Raw genomic sequence first — 21,688 nt, 5'->3', positions numbered from 1 at the left:
CATTTTGCATGGTTTGCTATTTCAGCCTGTAATCCTAAACTTCATCTCAGGAGCCCTGCAGGTTTCATAGGGTGACCATATGTGCATGTCACACATTACAAGCCCAGTCTAATACTGCACGTATTTGTGATCATCTGTACAGAGCAGATGGAGTCCTGCTTGTGGTGCTGAAATCTGTTTCAGTGATATTTTCCACCCCGGCTTTGACAAGTACTTCTGCCCATACTGAAAGCTCCATAGTCAGACAAATGGAATTTACAAGTTTACACCGTTAGACATTTCAGTTTTTATGGCTTTTGTTAAACATGAACCTTTTTTAGCCTGAAAAAGATGACCTTTACATTATTTTAATTATGTCATACATGGAATTGTTTACGGCTACTAAAGCTGCACATGCAGAACTTTCTCTTTAGGCCTTATTGAGTGCATGTCCACCTTGTCCTTGCTTAAATGGCAGAAAACGTCTGAGGCTGGAGGGCACTGTGATCCAGGGATCAAATGGCTAGAATCTGCACAGGATAATTTATATTTTCTTCCACTTAAAAAGTAAATAAAAATAGATGTAAATGTCCTCTTTTTATTTAGTTGCTTTGCTAAAGCTGCTTTTCTGGATGTTACTAATTGCTGTAACATTGCGTAGTTCGGTGCTGTGCATTGCAAAATGTCTTGTAACATACCTTTATAAGAAAACATTGCATTTTGCAAAAATTCATGCTCCTTTCCCATTTAATAGCACATTTATGAAGAAATGTCCAATTTTGTATCTTAAACGGTTGTTGGGGTAAATGCTGTGGATATAAGAATTTTTCTGTAAACCTTTTTTTATGTAGCACACAGTAATACCCATCAGTGTCAGCATTACAGGGAAACAGAATAGGCAGAAGACCTATGTCCTGGAAGGACCTTTAGTCATTGTAACACCCACCGTGGTGGGCATGTTTATGCTTAGAAAATGGGCTGTCACATAGTTTTACATTTGTTTTGTTATTATCACATGTAAGATAGGTAGATAGATGTATAGATGTAAAATAGTTAATCTTTCTAATGCTTGAAAGTTGAAGTATTTCACATTCAAACTATAAATGTAATATAACAACTGAACAGACTGAGTCTTTTCAAAACACACAATGTCTATTCAAAATGCACACACATGCACATTGTCTCATACTATTGTGTACATACACACAGTTTGTAAACACACACAGCACAATTTTCAAAATTTTAACAGCAGTATCAAATCAGTTTTTCAAATGGCTTTCCAGATTGTTAGTGATGTGACATAATCAGAATGCAGCTTGCTGTCTTACAATACTGTTAAACACCATGCATAAATACACAGCAAACAGGAATTCTATGTGTGTGTGTGTGTGTGTGTGTGTAAGACTGAAAGCCTGAAGTTGAAGTGAGTGGAGACCTATCATTATTCCTCATTTGGAGGGGCTACGTACATCTGGAGAGGGCTTGCCAGGAAGGAAGGACGTCTCAAACTGCCAAGAGTAAGAGGCTGTAGAAAAAGTGTATAATCATTGGCCTTAAGTGGGATGCTGTGGGTGGTAAACGGGTTCCTTAGGAGCCTGCAATAACGTCATCATAGTAATAAAGGTAAATACGAAAACATTCCTACAATGGGGCCAGGCCAGGCCCAAGGGAAGGATGCTCCCCTGTTGTAGAAGGAAGTAGTAGTCCACAAAAATCACAATAACTGATAGGCCAAAGAAGAGCCATAAAGATAATAAAGTGGACTATTGAGGATAAGAAAGAAATTATGTATTATTACTATTATGCAAAAAGCCCAGAATTTCCAGACACAAGATGTACAAAATGAGAGATATAAGAGGAAAGAAAAATACTTTCACGAGGAAAAACTTGTCAGAAGCTTCAAATAAAAATTTGTATTCATTAATACAGCAGATTTGTGAAAAACAGTATATAGATCAATAAACATTGATCTGTTTGGAAAAAGAAGCATCTGAGGAAGTACAAAAATATAAACAGCAAAACCTAGAGATTTTTGAAAAGTATAAAAAAGAAATCTGGACATGGGAAAGAGAGAAATTTGATATGGCGCAATATTTATGCAAATGAGAAAGCCAAATTAATCAATATAAAGAAAGCCGCCCCAAAGATATTCGAAGAGAAATACAGGCAAAGGCATCCAGATATGGAACATTTTGCAATAAAGAAAATAATATCACAAAGATGAAATGTAGAAAAGAAGATTAGTAAAGTAGAGGTTAAAAAAATAGAAGGTGAAGTTATGGAGTGCCTGCGAAGTGAAGGATTTGGTGTAGAACTTTAGAAGGTCTAAGACAGGTTACATCACAGCAAGATGGAGCAAGTCCACAAATAAGGAGAATAAGTATGATCAGGAGACATCTGAAGAAGAAATGTGGACATGGGAAAGAAAGATTTAATATGGTATATTTATGGAAAGAAGAAAGCAAAACTAACCAATTCAAAAAGAGCAGCACCAAAGACATTCGAAGAGAAATACAGGCAAAAGAATCTGGATATAGAAAACTTTACAATACAAAAAAATAAGAAGACAGAGAGGAAAAGGAGATTAGCAGTGGAGAAGTTAAAGAAATAGAAACTGAGGTTATGAAGTACCTGCAAAGTGAAGGATTCGGTGTAAAAAATCTAATTCAGAAAGCACCACCACAGGATAGAGCAGTTGATATCCAAGTTAAGGGGAAACCAGTAGAATCTGAAGAAATTAGTCAGGTGCTGTATGAAGATATTTTGGAGCCTTTCACGGGAAACCAGTATAAACATTCACTTGAAGCAAGGAAAGGAACAGGAAACTGTGGAAATTCTGACGCAGTCAATGTTGGGGGGTGATAGGCCAGAAGTTCCAATATGACGGAGCAATGGATGGCACAGGATGAAATTGAAGAGAATGTGTCATAGGAAGATGGTGTAGAACTTTCTATAGAAAGCCCGTAGGAAATGGAGAATAAAAAATGCGCGCTCAGTTTAGAAGAAAACGAGCTAAGAGAAGAGTTGCTTGATTTAATAGGGATAGATAGACATATTAAGATCTATGAAAGAATAAAACTCAAAAAGTCAGAAGTTTGATAAAACAAATGAACACAGTAATTAGGACAGTCGATAGAGATCCATGCAATATAACAGAAGTAAACAGGATATATTACAGTGCAGCTGAATTAACTGATAGTCTTACTGCAAGAACACAGGGTAGTGAGGGAAAGGAAGGGGAAAAATCAAATACCATCATGGAAGTATCGAATAGAGAAAACTATAAAGCAATTAAGAGAAGAAATGTCACTGTTAGAAAAATATAGGAGAGGGAACAGATCAACAAAAATACTAAGAAAGACTGATGTAATAAAAGCAATGCACAGTATTAGAACAGACCAGGATCTATCATGCACTGTCGCAGATGAACTAAAAATCTCAGCACAGGTGGAAAAACTTAGAAGATGTGCAGATAAATGTAAAGGAAAGGTACAAAATAAGCAATTTATCGATGACCCAAAAAAGTTTTACAGAGAATTGTGAAACAAGGTAAAAGGTAATTAAAAGACCCCAAAAAAAAAAAGAAATAGATACATATTTCGAAAAGTATTTATGAAGACCCTGTGGAAACTAACAAAGATAGTAAATGGATAGAAGAAATAAAAGAAAGAGTAAAAAGTTTAAAGGTAAAACAAAAAAAAAAAGATACATATTTCGAAAAGTATTTATGAAGACCCTGTGGAAACTAACAAAGACGCTAAATGGATAGAAGAAATAAAAGAATAAGAAGTTTAAAGGTACAGGATATGAAACGGGATGAAGCAACAGCCAGGGAGATTGAAACAAAGTTAAGAAAAGCCTCCAAATGGAAAAACCCAGGCCCAGATGCAGTACCTAACTTCTGGTTAAAAGTAACATTTTGCACAAAGATTTAGCAATGAGTAAGAACTATTTATATGTCCACCCTGAACGGACACCAACCTGGCTAACAACAGGAAAAGCAATGCTCCTACTTAAGAGTAAACTTGCAAGCTGTCCTAAAAAACTATAGACCAATAACTTGCCTTCCGACGACGTATAAACTGTACACGGGAATTGATGCAGACAGGGTTTATTGTCATTTAGAAGAAAACTCAATTATGGCAGCAGAATAAAAGGGCAATAAAAGAAAGTCATATGGAACAAAGGATCATTTGTTGTTAGTCGTACTAGAGAACTGTAAAAAGAAGAATCTAAGTATGGCATGGATTGACTACAAAAAAGCATTTGAATAGTATCCCACATTCATCGAAAAAGAGTGTTTAAAAATGTATAAGATAACACCCTACACTGATCGACTACATAACAGTGACCATGAAACATTGGCAGACCACTCTGCAATTAAGCCATGATAGACAGCAAATTATTATCCCAGGGATAAAAATTCAAATGGGGATATTCTAGGGTGACTCTCTGTCACTGCAGCCATTCTGCCTTGCTCTTAACCCATTAAGCTATCTACTTAACAGCTTAGGCCATGGCTATAATTGGCTCCTAGAAAACAACAATAGGCCATGGCTATAATTGGCTCCTAGAAAACAACAAAGTGTAAAGACTTCTCTTCTTCTCTTTGTTGATTTAAAACTGTATAGCTCATCAGATGAGGAACTAAAAGCACAACTGCAAGTTGTCAAAACTTTTTCAGATGATGTAAGAATGTCATTTGGTCTTGATAAATGTGCAAAAGCAACCTTTACAGCCAGAAAGCTGCAGCACCAAGAAAACATCACTTTGGGACAGGAATATGATATAAAAGAATTTGAGCAAGAGGGAGTTTATAAATATTTGGAACTTGATGAAGGATCAACAGTAAAACATGAACAAATGTGAATAAGACTTAGTAAGGAATATTTTAGAAGACTAAAATTAATACCGAAAACAGCACTGACATCTAGGAACAAAGTCCAAACTGTAAACCAATTTGCTCTTCCTGTCCAAGCTTACAGCTTTGGAGTGATGTTAGATAGGTTAGACAGGAAAACAAGAAGAATGCATCATTCTCATCAAATGATTTATAAAAATCAGTGCATACCAAGATTATATATTCCCCATTCTGAAGGAAGTATGGGCCTCCTTGAAATTAATTATATGTGTAGATCTGCAATCGTGAGAATGCATACATATCTGCTGACCTCTCAAGACCCAAACTTAGTGAAAGTTTTGAAACGTGAGGAGAATAAGTCTAAAGATGACTTCCCTGCTTTGTTTAGCAGAAGCATATCTGCATCAAGCAGGAATGGAAATCAAACCAGAAGTAGATAAAATTAGCCAACAACTGAATGTGCCAAAAAAACAAAAGAAGCAAATATAACGTGAAGGATCAGATGAGAAGGCAAGAAATGTGTAAAATGCATAAATTTATTTGCAGGTATGGAAAACTCTTGGAACAACATCATGTTGATCAGGAGTGAACTCAATAATGGTTAAGGAGAGGTGAATTTAAACCAAAAGATGAAAGGTTAATATTGATGGCCCAAGATAGTGGACAATGTACATGTTGGTTTACAAAGTCCATTGAAAATGTGAGAGAAACAGACAAATGTAGGTTTTGTAAAACAGAATTGGAAACAGTCGCACATCTTACTGTTTGTGATATACTAATGACAGAAGGGCTTTATACTGAAATGTATAATAATGTAGCAAGACTGTTGCATTGAGGATTGTGCAAACATTATAATTTTGAAGTAGCTGAAGAACATTGGAAATGTGAGCCACAAAGCATTATAGAAAATAAAGTTTATATCACATGGGATCACCCATTACCAGTAGTTCAAAAAATAGATGCGAGAAAACCAGATATAATAGTTCATGAAAAGAAGACAAAAGTAGCATTAATCATTGAAATTACTACACCCAGTGACTACGGTGTCTTACGTACAGAGAGACACAAAGTCATAAAATACCAGGATTTGCAGGCAGAAATGATGGCAATGTGGAAGAAGGATACCCAGACAGTTACAATAGTAGTAGGAGCAATGGGTCTTATACAAAGGAATTTACAATCATGTTTAGATGTTTTACCGATACATGTAACTCCATATGAATTGGAGAAGGAGTCATTACTGGGCACTCTGCAGGTGCTGCTAAAAGCATTTCTGGCTAACATTAAAGATTGAAACAATACTAATTTTCTAAACTTTAACCATACTTTGACGTACGAATGGGGTCCATTCCTGTCATGGTATTAGAAACCCGAAAGACATGGAGAAATTAAAAAAAAGTAGAGATGACATTTTTGTAGACAAAATTATGCCCAGGTACTCTCTCATACACCTGCAGAGGATTCCTCCTGACACTGAGGTCTGTAGCTGAAATACACAGCTTTTCTCCCTCTAAGAAACCCTGGCTAAGGAGAGCTTCCCACCCCATGGTTTGAAGTATCTATGTGCACAATAAGTTCTTGATTGTTGTCTTGACTGCTTAGTAGTGGAGGTGTGAATGCATGCTCACAGACTGCTGTCCAGATGGCCCTGTCTGCTTTGTTCTTTCTAGTAAATTTTTTAAGGGGAGCAGCTGAAGTACTGTAGCTGGGCAAAAATATCCTATAGTTACCTAGCTGTTCCAAGGAATGCCCTCACTTCTTAGAAGCAGGGGTAAGTCATGTCTGAATGGTCTTCTTTTTGGCAGGCTGTGGACAAATCTTATCCATATAAGCTACTTATGCTCTCTTTGTCTCCCCCCACACCTCCCTAACATATTGAACATAGTTTTCCCAGCACTGTCTGTAGATTGCATTGTCATCCAGTTTAGGAAGAGCATATCCACAGCTTCTGCTAATATGTTTATTTTATTTTTATTTTAAATTTGTTAATGCAATCTACCATTATTTTAAATTTGTTAATGCAATCTACCAGTCTCTGGAAGGTTTCTGGTGCATTCTAAATCCCAAAAGCTGTATTAGTGAGCTCATAACTCAAAAGTGGTCCTAAAAGCTTACCTTTCCTCACTACTGATGCCTGCCAGTCACCTTTGGGTCAGGTCATTAGCATTTAAATACTTAACCCCACCCAGCTGATGCAAGGCTTCATCTGACTGATTGACTGGTCAGTTTCCTTTAATCTACACAGAACCTGATATTGCATTCTTTCTTTGTCACCAGTACCACTGGTGTGGCCTACAAAGACTGCTGGACTCTTGGATTATCCCCACATCCAACATCTGCAGTTCTGTCTTAGGATTTGCTTGACCCACTCAGGCATCCTTTAAGGACATATTTTCATAGGTATTTACACGGCTAACGACCACAAGGGCCTTTTTAAGTCTAACTGTGCATCCCAAATCTCTGACAAGTTCTGATACCCTTGATAAGTGTAAGCATGGGCTTGGGAGATTGAACCATTTACAGGTTACCTGTGTCCATTAGAGACTTAGGTGCATGTTTGATGGGCCTCTGGAATCCTGTGTCCACATGGTGATACACCCTGATTTACCAGTAAACATGCCTCCAAACTCTTGTAGCACTACCTGAATCTGTTGAATCTGGATAGGAGATAGCTACTGTGATGGGGCTACCATGTCCACTGAGGTGTTAGCCCAAACCTTATTGAAACAGTCTACTATGTAATAAATATCATGTACCCTCCTATGCAGCCTGTAGTTTGTTTCTGACAGGAATAAGAACTGTAATTTTCTGTCCCACAGAATGATGTCTAGCCCTGGCTGTGTGGACATAGCAGACCATTTTTCTGCCGCTGTGCTTATGCTGGCTACTCTCGTGTCTTCCCCCAAACTCCTTAAGCCCGGTCCTGAAGTTTAGGATATATTCCACAAAAGATTTTTTTATGGGAATGACTTACTCTGTCACTCATCAAAAATTAAATCCAGCTCCCACCCACCCTGGGACCACACAGCAAGTCAAGAGTGAAAATCCTGTTGATACCTCTCTGTATACAATGAGGAGATAGGGTGGGTTTCTGTCCCACTGCCATGTGAACTGGTCTGTGAATGCTATGAAGAGAGTCTTTATTGTAGATTTAAACCTCTCCCACCAGGCAGTTGGTCACTGGATGGTAAGGTCTTTAAATGCTTTACCCAACAACAGCTCCATAAACCGACTAGCAGGTCTGACGTGAAATTGGCACATCTATCAATTTTTTTTCTGAAATCTACCTTGCTGAAAACTTTTACCAGGTCATTGTCCACCTTCTGTGCCTCAGTAGAGAACATAGATATCACCTCAGAGTGTCTAGTGGCATAATCCCCACCCACCAAGATCCACTCCTTACCTGTGGAGTTTGGGTTGCTAAGAAACCTTACAGTGTCTGCAGCTACTCACCGAAATGGCTCTTCGGTAATTGTCAAACGCATCAAAAGCACCTTTTTCTTTATAACCTGTCTTGCTAACTCTCTTGATATTGCTGACATGTCTAGCAGTACCATTTCACATCCTTTGGAAAACCTGGGCAATAAAAATTTGTCTATGTCTTCTTTCTGTCCATTTTCTGCCTATATTGTCTGAAAAGGGAGTATCTGCTGGCCTGAAGTGCCGGTCGATAGACCCTTAATACGACTAGCTACTGTATCACGTATCCCTCTTGCCTTCCTTCAGGAGTCCATTCTTTGTACAGCTATGCTTTGTCCTAGTATAGGGACTACCCATATCCTTGAGGATTAGTAGCATTTTTGGCTACCTCTTCAGGTTCTGTTAAGTAGTGCCTGAGAGCCGAGTCCCTCAAAGCTGTGTTTTTTTTACCTACTCAGCTCCCCCTCTGAAGGAAGTCTGATAATTTTCTGTTGTGTCAGTTCCAGGCTTTCTACTGTCACCACCATCCAAGTCTCCCATTGAAGTAACACCCTCCAAAAGGCCCAGTACATTTCAGCAGCTCTGGCTCAGATTTGAGTTTGCTGCTACTAACTAACCCAGAAATAGCAACATGATTAGCCTTGTTTGAGTGTGGGATGCTGGCCGGGTCTCCAAATTGCAACCAGTAAAAATAGCAGCAACATGAATAAAGGCAGGTCTGTCACGAAACCAAAGATACAAGAATAAAAACACAAAGACTGACCAGTATGGCTTAAAGCAATAAAATCCACATTTAATATACGTATAAAGACACAGTAAGCACTTTCACGGCCAAAGGCGTTTCATCAGGCCAGAATACACAATGTAGAGTGAACAACATTTTTATAGAGCTTTCAGTCAATAAAGCCACTTAACAAAACCAATTAATAATAAAGGTCACGTAATCTAAGTACCGGTTTTAAAGGCACCATTTCATTCAAGCCAGAACGTTTATCTGCTTGCAATTTAATAATCCAGTTTAATTCACCTCTCTCTGTAGCATTATTAGAATCACCTCCCCTTATATCTTTGAACATTAATTGTATCACCATAAATTTAAATATATGTAATTGTCTATGTGCACTAACATGTTTGGCTAAGGCATTCATTAACTTACCCTTGCATATATCATTCTCTCAAAGACCTATTTGTCTTCCCTACCTAAAAACATGAGCATATACTACAGAATGCTAAGTAAACAAGGTCAGCGCTCCTACAAGTAGCATACAGATCGGGAGTATAATATACATCTGTATCTGGGTGAATTATCTGCTTGAATAAAAAGTTCTGATCAGAAATAAAACTGTATGAAGTACAGCAATTACACAGAAGGGTGCCAATCCAAACTGAAAGTCTCCTTGGATCTTTTTTCAAGAAGTGCCAATGTTTATTGATCACCTCTTTTACTTTATAAATGTTTGTCACAAAAGTGGTTATTAATCTAAGTGTACATGTATCTTGACAAACCTGCAACTGCTTTATCATTACATTTCAACAAAGCTTCCCTTGACTGCTAAATAACTCTGAATAATAAGCCTGTCTTACTGAACTTTTTCTGTATCCTGTTTTAACAAATCTTGTTTCCATTTTTGAGGCCTCTAATTTAAGCACTTCATCAGAACTACTACTTGCCTCAACCTTAAAAATTGTGCTGTGGGAATATTTTCAGTAATGTGATTTGGGTGGCACCTCTTGAAAACAGATCCATTTTTTGATCAAAGTTTAGATACTTATTGCCATTTTGGTTACCAAAGAGGTAAAACTTTAAGGGAATATCTTTCTGGTTTTAAAAGAGGTGTGATAAGTGGAAATAAAAGCAAAAATATTAGATCATGTGGAAGTGCATTTTGTGGCGATTGTAATTATTGTAAAATTGTTTCCAAAACAAAATTGTTTACATCAGTTAATACTTCTATAGTTTATGCTATCAGATACTTGATTACATGTACCACTGAGTGGGTATTTTATGTGGCAGTCTGCCAATGTGGAGCATTTTACGTGAGTCAGACATCAAGACTTTTTAAACAGGGAATGGAAGTACATTGAGGCGATATTATTTGTAGACGTCCTAGAAGCGGTCTGTTTAAATACCAGCTTGAGCATTCTACAGCTCATTTTATTTTCGTAGGTATTGATATGGTAATGGATGAGAGTTTGTCTAGTATATTCAAACATAAAATTTGGTCACAGAAAAAGTGAATGTGGAATATTAATTTAGGAGCATTATATAAGCCGGGACTTAATGAATATTGTTGATACACTAGTTTTATGATTTGTCTTCTGTTTATGCACACACGCACACATATATACAGACGTGTGTGTATATAGATAGAATTTGCAGTCAGAGAAACGGTCACAGGTTTTCACATGTTTTCATGCCACAGATGATGCACATATTGTAGACCAAAACACGTATTTTTAGTTCACCTCCTGTGGGTTTTATAAGGCTTAAGTGAAACTCAATTATCTTTTACGTTCCAATTAAGAAGACAGTGGGATTTTTGTATATAAACCTCACAGTTACAAAACTGAGAAAAGTCTGTGTCCTACTAAAGTTTTTGCAAAGTCAAAGTAAAGCAAGGAGGAACTGATTAAACCTCTAGTTCAGAAAGGAATGTCTGGAGATTAGCTTTTAGTGAGTATAAAGTAGTGAGTAAAACTTATTGCTAGTTCATTACTGAGTATCAAAGCTGCTATATCCTTAAATAACCTATCTAAGGAACATAGAGTCAAAGTTGTTTATTTTTGAATTGTATACAACACAAGAGAAATGGAGCAAACATGAATGGGCAAAAATTCTCTCTACAGTTTACTGGCGATATCTTAAAGGTGTACATGAACATGGATGAAACATATTACTTGAACTGTGAGTCACTGAAAAAAAACTTTGGTCTGTAGCAGGCAAGTGCAAGCTCTTAATACCTAGTTGTACTTTTAATGTTAATAAGGTGGTAAGAGGTCAAGTACTTGATTTAAAGATGATGATAAACTGTGGTTAGAACCTGATAGTAAATTATAGAATTGCTTACTCATAGTAGATTTTTATTACCTATTGATATAAGAAAGTGGGTACATCCGCGTGATCCCAAATGTTCAGATAAGTCATTATTGTAGTTGAACATGTTCTAGCATGATGCATTGTTTAAAATGGAAATGTGTGCGTATTTAAACATATGCCAGTAGCTAGCAAGACATTGCCTTTGAAATGCAATGTGCCTAGTACTGAGCTAACTTGTTACAGGTTTGGGAAGAAAGACCATCAGTTAAGAGAATAGTGTTGCTGCTAAGAATGTGCAAATGTGAAATGCATTCTGAGAAAGAAATGTCCATGGAATGGGATAAAGTACATTAAGTCTACAGAATCTACATTCTGTTACTGTTGATTATTAAATTTGTGAAATGCACAATATTTTTGGAAGGCAGAGAACTACAGAGTTTGTTTTATTCAGACAGGATAGTCACTTTTATTAAAAATCAATGTGTCTGTAAGCATAAACGTAATACCAAGTAGAAGTTCATAAGTTCATAGGTTGGTACTAGGCTATCGACCCTAGAGCCTATGCAAGCCTAGCCATAACAGTTCCCTGGCTATTTCTTCCCACATTATATACTTCACTGGACCCCTGTCTAGCAGGGCGACTGACGTGATGTCCGGGGTGAATTTCCTGTCTCACATCCAATCATCAAGGTTCCTTTTGAAGAGGGCCAAAGAGGTACTCTGCTTGACACGTATGGGCAGTCTATTACAGAGTCTGGGTTGTCTCTGGGTCAGGAACCTATCCCTCCAGCATGTTTTGTTCATTGTGATGACAAGTTTTAGATTCCTGGAGCATGCGTTTCTGAGGGATTGGGATTTCTTTAAGTGTAGCATGTCCAACAGCTCTGGGTTTGACATGGCTTTGTATGTTAAGCAGAGATCGCCTCTGGGTAGACAATATGCGAGAGAGTATAGGTGGAGTTTTTTGTAGATGGTCAACCTAGGGCATCTGCTTTAGGCCTGTGATTCTTTTAGTGAAGTATTTATGCGGCCTTTCCAGTTGTTGCAGATGTCTTGAGAGGTACATACCAAACGGGGTGTTGTATTCTATAATGGGTCTAATGAGGGATGAGTACAGTGGGACAATGACCTCCTTTTTTCTGGATGAAAAGCACTTAGTGATGAGGTGTACCACATAGAAGGATTTCCTGACTGTTGTGGCGATGTGATGATCGAAGGTGAGACCACTGTCCACCTGTATCCCTAAGTGTCTTATCACACTTTTGGTGTTTAGTGTACTGCCACTTGTGTGGTAATTCATGGGTACATGTTTTTTCCCCAAAGGGGATAACTATACATTTCTTGGCATTGAGCTTGAGCCCATGGCTCTGGCACCAAGCATCTGTTTCTGTAAGGCCCATTTGTAGAATATCCACATCATTTGGGGATTCAGTAATGTCTCCCAGATTGCAGTCATTTGCGAACTTTGTTAGCCAGAGTCCCTTAGTGTTGGCCTGTACTTCGGACAAGTAGATGCCAAACAAGAGCGGTCCCAGGACTGAACCCTGAGGTACTCCATTTGTCACTTGTCTGGAGCTGGATTTGGAGTCGGCTACTTTTACAGTGTGGGTTCTGTCAGTAAGCCAGTTGGCAACCCATCGAGTGACGTAGGGGTTAATGCCCAGCTTAGTAAGTTTATCTATGATTCCAGAGTGGGGGATGGTGTCGAAGGCCTTGGCGAGGTCCAGATAGGCTGTGTGGACCACCTTATCTTTGTCCACGGCTCTGGAGACTGCTTAGAAGTCAATCAGGTTCAGAAGACAAGATCGGCCCTTCACGAACCCAAACTGCGTTGGGTCCAGTGTTTGAAGGTTGCCAATGTCTTTGTTTATAAGTGCCATTATAACACATTCCATGGCTTTGTAGATCAGGCTTGTCAGACTGATGGGGCAGTAGTTCCGGGGATCCAAGGTGGATCCCCCCTTCTGGAGTGGGATAACTGCAGCTGTGCGCCACTCAGTGGGCATGAAGCCTGAGGTGAGTCTATGATTAAACATGACACTTAAGTGAGGTACCAGTTCATTTTGTAGTTTACGTAATACTCAGCCTGGAATGTCATCTGGTCCCATGGATGCTGTAGTCTTCGCTTTGGAGAGTGCATTTTTTACCTGTGTGGCTGTTATTACCAGAATTTGTCAATCTTCCGTTATTGAGATGGGCCCTTTAGGGGGTGAGAGGGGGGTGAAGTTTGTACTGAATCGATCTGCCAGGATATTGGCAATATCCTTGGGATCAGTATATTTAATGCCATTCTGTTGTAGCAGAGCAGATCTGAGCATTGCCATTTAGATTCTTGACATAGCTATAGAATGCCTTGTGGTTGTCTTTGGAATCTTTGGCAATTATATTTTCATTACTAGCTTTGGAGGATTTTATGAGGGATCTCAGCTTCTTATTGAGGCTGGTAAGGGAATTTTTTGCATCCTGGGATTTTCCTCTCTTCTGCAACAGTTTCTTCCTTTTGTTGTAAAGTTTGTTTATGGCAAGGGACCACCAGAATGGCTTCCTTTTTTTGGAGGAGAGCGTCTTGGTACTACTAGGGATGGCACGATTCATGCACGAGTGGATGTGCTTATAAAGTGCCTTAGTGTAGGATTCAGCAGTCGAACTTTCAGTTCCCATCTGCATAGGTGTCATGAAGTTTGTCACTTCTGACTTGAGCAGCATGAAGTTGGCTTTGGGAAAGTTTTTTATGGAGGTTTCCTTACTGGGGGGGTGGAGTTGGGATGTGGATGTCAAGGGTGATTATCTTATGGTCAGACCTGACCAACGAGGGGGTGACATAGGTGTGGAGCATCGATTTCCCATGTTGGTAATGACCAGGTCTAGGATATTGGAGCCCCTGGTGGGACTAAGGATTAGTTGATCCAGGGCATTGGAATTTATGAATTTCAAGAACCGTTTGGCAAAGGTGTTGGTACATAAGTAGTTTTCCCAGTTAATGGCAGGGTAATTGAAATTGCCCAGTATTAGGGTGTCTGGTTGTATCTTAATATTTTCCAGTATGTTTAGAAAGGTTTAGTGAAAATCTTGGGGCATGGTGAGGGATCTGTAGCAAGCTACAATTTGGAATGCAGTTTTACGTAGTGTTAGTTGCACCTGGAGAATTTCGGAAGCATTGTGTTTGGCAACTAGCCTGGTGTTGTGAATATCAACCCTCCTCCACCTTTAGTATTTAGGTCCTGGTTTGGTGGCCAAAAAGTGTGGTAAGAGTTGTAGCCTAGTATTGCAGAGGTACACTCTGGAGCCTTGAAACAGGTCTCAGTTACTGCACAGATATCGATGTTCTCCATTTTTAGGAGTGCCTTGAGAGAGTGCATTTTGAGGTTTAGACTTCTAGCATGGAGTAATTTTCTCCTTGTTCAGCCTGGTGAGTGGGACATCAGTGTGCCTGACTATAGAGTCACGTATGACTAAAGTGTTGGGTACGTTGTCTTGCCTTAGGGGCTGTTGTTGGGTGGCGCACTGATGTTGTGAGCTATGTGACACCTTGGTTGTGATTGGTGTTTGTTTGCATTTCAGCTTCGGTGGTCCTTGTTGCTTGGGCAGGTTAATGTTAAGGGCCAACACATATGTGGGTTAAGTATTGCTATGTGTGGGTGTTGGTGTGGATTTAGAAGGGTTATGTGTTGCTTGAGGTGTAGTGCGGGTGTTAACCTTCTCCTCCTGACTATCTAGTACAATCTTGGGTGGATAGAGCTTTGCTTCCAATTTGGATATGTAAATGCATCTCTCGCAGGTTGTACTGTTGGGTGGTAGGAGGAGAGGGTTGTCTGTACATGAGGCAATTGCTGCATTGCCCCAGTATGCCCAGATTCACCAGGTGACAGGAAAACACCAGAAGCTGACCTTTGAACATGCCTGGTGTGGTGTTTTTTTTTTTTTTTTGTAAAGTACAAGAGCTGTTTTCCCTTACCTTAGCAAGGTACTTTGCAATTATAGGCTGTTTAGTGCCTACGATTAATTTCTCCGTATTAACAAGGAGAGTTGAGTGCTTGTATCAGTTTAAGACTTCCTAGTGCTTTCCAGCAGGTTTTAAAGCAAGTGCTAGTCACAGGGATGCTTAAAGGTAAGATGAAAAAAATGGTTTATCCTAAACACTGCAGTGTGCACTAAGAGGAGTTAGATGTGAAAGTAGGTAACTTAAATTTTATCTGTCTAAAAAGTTAGTTTTAGTGGAGAGTCACTATTTTTAAAACGTCAAGATAGATTGAAAGGGGGTAGTCACTTTTGTATTCTGGTACTATGGAATACAGTAGGATGGCCAATAAATTTAAATAGTTGAAGGAGAGTGATTTCACAAAGTGATAATTTTGTGCTTACTCACACAAGCCAGTAAAAACAGGAAATGAGATATGTGGTCAAATTAACATAAGGGGAAGGCAACTAGAAAGACGGTGGTGTTTAAGAACACTACAGTAACCGGTTGAGGGTGGGGGAAAAAATTTCTGCCTGACTCGCAAGAGACAGAGCTGTGATCTCTTTTAATATGCAGTTAAAAGCAGAATAGAAATAAAACACAAGGTAAATAAAACAAATTACAGTGTTCAAAATAGAAAAGGCAATAAAGTAGTACATCAAATAAAAAGCAAACTAACCTTTCCCTCACAGCAAAGTGTAGCAGAGTGTGGGTGAGCCTTTCTAGTAAATTGTGTTCTCATTACATCTGTAGAATTTCAGGCCATCTTATGAAGTAAATAATACATCATGTGGTAGTGGTACCTGAACTAATCTGTTATAGCATTATTGGGAAAGTTTTTTTTTTAACATTTTATACCCCATGTGAAGTTAGAAGACTGAAAAGATTCATATGATTTGTAGCAGAAAGGTAATCTTCACAGAAAAGAAAGAAGAAGAAAAAAACAACCAAGTACAGCATTACATCAGAATGAAAATGTGGGGTTGGCTGGCGCTGTACCTGGTTTCTGACACTTAGAGGTGCTAGATCGAAACAAAGGAAAATGAGTTTGCCTAGAAGCTAATAAGGGAAGTACTATATAGGTATGATTAAGTGACGAAAATATCCTCATGAATTATTTTCTGAAATAAGAACATACTGAAGCACTCAGTGTAGTGAGATAGGCAGTGATGTCAGCATTAGCAAGAGTGTGATGAACATTACTGAGCTAAAAAGCAGTTACCCGCACAAAATAATTTGGAAAAATGCTAGACTATAAAGAAAATTGTCACTTAAATGGAACTTGATAGTGAAGCAGAGATAGGCAGTGAAATAGAATTTCATGAGTAAAGGTAGATGTTTGTCCTGTGGCAGTGCAGCCTAGGAATGCAGACAATATAATGAAGGGAGTTACACAGTACAAGTGTTCCACAACAAGGAATAGAGCTGATCTGAGGAACAAAAGAAAAGGAATCTCTTATTAAAGGGATGCAAACTAAAGAAATGAAGTTAGGATGACTGAGACATGCACATCATTAGCAGAATGCTAAACTGTCGGTCAAACTTAAATAGAAATTCACAGTGCATTCAGAATAATGTTCAGGAAGAGGAGTGAGGTCTAAGGGGGCAGGAGTTCTGCAATTTATGGTGATACTGAAGTGGATAATTGTTTAAACTCTGTACTGCCTGCAAACAATGAGAAATATTGCTACAGTTTGTTTTATTTTCTGTCGTCGTGCACCAATGTTACTGTTCCAATTGTGATTTAATAAAGATGTTTAAAAACTGAAAAATATTCCTTTAAGCTGTGAATTCTAAGCAGCAGGTATATATGAAAAATAAATACTTAATCAATGAGAAATACTTTACTGGTGTGGTAAAAAGGAAAATAGTCTGTTCAGAGTTCTAAACCCCATTTCTGTCATCTTAAAACAGAAAACATAAGTAAAGGGGGACTCTAGGCAACAGATGTATGTGAATTAGGGGAAAAAACTAAAACTGCAGACAGTTTGTTTTTTGTTTAGATGTACCATTTGCAGAGGAAGGTAGCAATATGGAAGGACATATACCAGTGTATGTTGGAGAAGAAGGTAAGCCCTCCACTTTGAAACAAGCAAGTCAGGAGAATGACCAAAATTTAGCTGACCTAGAGGTTAGCTACATTAGCGTCAAAACAGTTCAATGGGAAGGTGACACCTCAGTTAGACCAAGGGGAGACTATGGAAGTAACAGCAAAAAAATATATATATATATATATATATGAATGTACTTTTTACGCTTACTGTGAACTAAACAATGATCTGTTATATGCGGCAAGTACTAATAAAGAAGAAATTGGACACCAGTTACTGTTGTCCAAGCCTTAAACAACATTAGTTTTGAAACCTGCAGATAGCCATGTACTTGGAGGTCACTTGGAAGTGGATAAAACTAAGGCCTGATTGTTAGCCAGATTTCATTGACCTATGGTTATAAAAGAAAGTTAATAAAATCTGTTCACCCTGTCCAGAATGTCAGAACATGGTTATAAAACCTGGTTTCACAGAGTGTTTGATTTCAGTGCATATTACAGATGTGCTATTATAACACATTGCTGTGATCATTGCTGGGTGATTGGTGAGGCCTGGGAATAGCTATCAATGTTTCTAAGTCATAGCAGACTATTCCACAAAATATCCAGAAGCTGTGCCATTATGTAAGGCTAATGATAAGACTACTAAGACTAATGCCAGAGAAATGGTGCTGCTGTTATCCTTCATAGAGGAAATATTGCTAAGGAGATGCTCATCAACCACGGCAAATCCTTTGTCAAAGATTATGGAGCAGTTGTGCCTGTGTGTCTTCAGGTTAAGCAGTTAATAATGTCAGTTTAACATCCATAGACTTATAGTTTAGGGGTCAGTAAAACATTGAAATTCGTGTTAGGGAAAGTAATTAAAGCAGGTGATAAGAACTAATATCTGTTATTACTTATTTATTGCTTGCAGCAAGAGAGGTGCGAAAAGCACTTGATGAGTTGTATACCTTTTGAACTCTTATACTGTAGGTATCCATACTTGAAATTAATAAAAAAACAGGTAAAAATATAAAACGCCATTCAAAACTGTTATAAAGGGCTACACTCTTACAAGAAAGACTTAGAATGGTGGTAGTCAGTGAAATAGAACATGTTTTAAAAGCTCAGAAAATGCAGAAGAGAGTCTATTATAGGATTGTTGAAAGCAGAGTGAATTCAGACCAGGAGGCAGCTTGGTAAATGTGCCCTCAACAGAAAATAATTTTTTAGTTAAGTGGCAAGGTTCTTTTGAATGCTTGCAAAACTTGAATGAATTAGATTATGAAGTCAAGCAGATTGGTAAAGTAAAGGCAGAAGAAATCTATAATTTCACTTTCGTGAAAGAATGGAAAAAAGCTGAATCTTCAGTAGCGAGTTGTAACACTCTGCTAGGAAAAGGTAGTCATGAAAGGAACCCATTCCTACTGCTTAGATAGAAGTCTGTTAGACACTGAAACGAGATGCTAGAATCTCTAGCTGGAAATAAGGAACACTTTTCAAATCTGCCTGGGAGAATGAATCTGATAGAGATCGCTATAGAAATGCCATCAGGACTGAAGGTGCTTTCAAATCCCTATAGAGTGCTTGAAGCAAAACAGAAGGCAATAACAGCAAGCTACTTAAGGTACATTTGTTTCAATGTACGCAGGCGAGGGTAACTGCAGATAATGAAACAAATGCAAAGTGTTCGTGTAATAGATAAGTTCTAGCAATGATTCCATCAGACAGAATGTCACGAATAGAAAGACTCCGATACTGTCAATTTTGTCAGAATACATTGGGGAGGGGATACAATAAACTGCTCCTAGTTTCCTTTTCTGCAATTTCAGGTGGATGCATCTCTGATAAATGAATATGTGTAGGTTACAGTACTGTACAGCTGGAAAAAAATGCATGCAGTTAAAGACGGAGATAAACTAATCTGGCATGTATTGCTTTTTTAAATATATAAAGAAGACAGAAGCAAAACTTCCCGGATGATGACCATGGCGTCAAGTTACGTGAAGAGGTCTGAAAGTAAGTAAGCTGATGGTTATTCTTACATTTTAAATCCAGAGAAAGCAGGTAAACTCCTGCTGGAATGGATCTGTAACTAGCCCTTCCTTTCTAAAACCTATCCTGCACAATGACTATACTTAAAAGCTGTCTTTGATGGAATTGTGATTGTTGCATTACCTGATTCAGACTGGTTTGTTTGCTATATTGTTTCTGGTTAATACAAGTGCTGTTCTTTACTTCTCCTTAATATCTCACATGCTGCAGAAACTATAGGTAAGGAAGTGATAGGGCCAAGAGACTGGCTGCACCACCAGATCTGGTGTCTTCACCTGCAGTAGAAGGATTAAGTGCAAAGTATGATACAGACTGAATTGCAAAGGTAACAGCGTGAGTGAAGCCAAAACATTTCATAATACAATTTAATTAATTGGCAAGAATCAGGAACTCATCACTGATCCAGATGTTGAAGTCAACAAGTACAGCTAGGTGTTGTCACAAAACTGAGTCGATAAGTGAGTCTGTGAACTCAGAAGGAATGGCATTGCACAACCTGTTGTATGTCAGCTGAGGAGAAGTCTGATTTGCTCCTGTAGCATGGACACATTCAAAAGAGTTAGTTTCATTAGAGTCCACCTGTATCAGCCAAAGCCCAGGACCACTGTATTCAGCAACTCCATTCCCAGTCCTGCCCCTTCTAGGGTGCTGTATAACCAAGAACACCCGTGAGGTAGCCAAGGCCAATTGAAGGGTCAAAGGTGTTATCAAGCCAGGCTAGGGGATAAAAACAAGGTCTCCATAATGCAGCAGATAAGTCAGGATTGCACATTTGTTGCAGATATTGTACTGGTGTAAAATTCCCTAAAAGGGGGGGGGGGGGCATAAGAGGATTGGTCCCATTTACCTGCCGTTAGTGAAGTTACAGAATGAGGGGTACCATATAGAGATAAGGACTTGAGGGGTACCATATAGAGATAAGGACTTGATGCTTCACCAAAGGGATATATTGTCAGTGATGCTATCCCACCAGAGGAATGCACATAGGTGTCCACAGTTGCAAGCCTATGGGTAGACAAACGGGCATTAATCAAGTAAAATAGATGTACTGTTTTATATGGGTCTGGTATGAATGACAGTAGCCATGTAAGTAAGTGTAATATTAGTATGATTACAATTATAAATCATAGTTTAAAATGGAGTTATAAATAGAGTAGAAGCACCCACTTTGCCCTTCAATTCCCTTTACTTATCTATACCGACTCCACAGTTGTATGAGCATGGGGAAAACTAGAAACCCCATGATAAGGGGGACATCTCCTGCTAATGAAGTATGTCTTCAGGCAAAAAGGGTAATATATCATTATTCCTGTTTGTAGAGAAATAGTAATACTAAATTTTGGAGCATCATATGAGAACCATCCCCTACTGTTGTAGCATGTCTGCAGGCAAAAGGGGGATAACTGTCATTATTCCTGTTTGCAGAGTAATGGTGATAAGTGTGGAGCATCACATGAGAATTTCTTGTCATCCATGCTCCGTGCAACCATTGCATTGTAATAGACATGCTTAAGTCTGTCACCCATATTTGGCTCATAAGTAGGCACTTGGCGGTGTCTGTTTTAGAAAAAAAAAGATCTGACTGTTTTTTTTCAGAGGTTGATCATACTTGACAGATAAGTATTTTCCAGAGTTGGATGGTGTTTGGCAGGTGAGTATTTTCCAGAGATGGATGGTGTTTGACAGGTGAGTATTTTCCATACATGGATGGTGTTTGAGGAGCGATTATTTCTCAGGATTTGATAGTGCTTGACAGGTGAGTCTTTTCCAAAGTTGGGTGCTTGACAAGTAAATGTTTTCCACAGCTGGGCAATGTTCATTTTGTGGAGTTGGGTGGTGGTTTACAAATGGGTATTTCTGAGAGATGAATGATTCTGCATCTCTGTTTAATGTAAGTCTGTTTTATTCACCTGTGTGCTGGTGTCCAAGCTTGGAGAGCTTAGATTGTTACCTTTCTTCTTTTCTTGGAAAGTGACGTTCTTTTATTTATTTTTTTTTTACTGTACACTGATTCACCAAGCCATTGTCAAGCTGCAGATGGCCAGGCCAACTGAAGTCAAACAGCATTGGTTTGAGTCTGTAAGATTTGCAGTCATTCAGTACAGCAGACTGCTGTGGGAGTTTGGTTGCTTTGCATCTTTACTAAAACATACTGACTTACTGTGTGGGGGACCTTGTTTCTAAGAGTAACAAATGTTTTTACTTTCCTGTTGTTTAAGGCATTGTTTATAGCTGATCTGGGCATTGTATGGCCTGCGGGCCACATCCAGCCCTTTGGCTATCCCTGACCGGCCTGACAAAACACATGCTAATTGCAAGAACTTTGTGTGTTTTTTTTTTCCAGAT

At 38.6% G+C, this 21,688-nt stretch overlaps 1 protein-coding gene across 1 annotated transcript in view; it reads left to right on the top strand.

Annotated features, from left to right (window-relative positions):
- The window catches only part of LOC122800245 (smoothelin-like), a gene marked incomplete in the record, with an annotated part of 1,328,624 nt that overhangs the window by 1,124,910 nt on the left and 182,026 nt on the right, over nucleotides 1-21,688 (top strand). Inside the window, 1 exon segment of the mRNA XM_044069736.1 lies at nucleotides 19,244-19,306. Coding sequence (XP_043925671.1) covers nucleotides 19,244-19,306 — 63 coding nt within the window.

Source organism: Protopterus annectens, chromosome 4.part0 (assembly GCF_019279795.1).
Source record: "Protopterus annectens isolate FY-2018-M chromosome 4.part0, PAN1.0, whole genome shotgun sequence".
NCBI lineage: Eukaryota > Metazoa > Chordata > Ceratodontiformes > Protopteridae > Protopterus > Protopterus annectens.
Note: the sequence above shows the minus strand (reverse complement) of the source record. Positions and strands in the feature narration are given on the sequence as shown.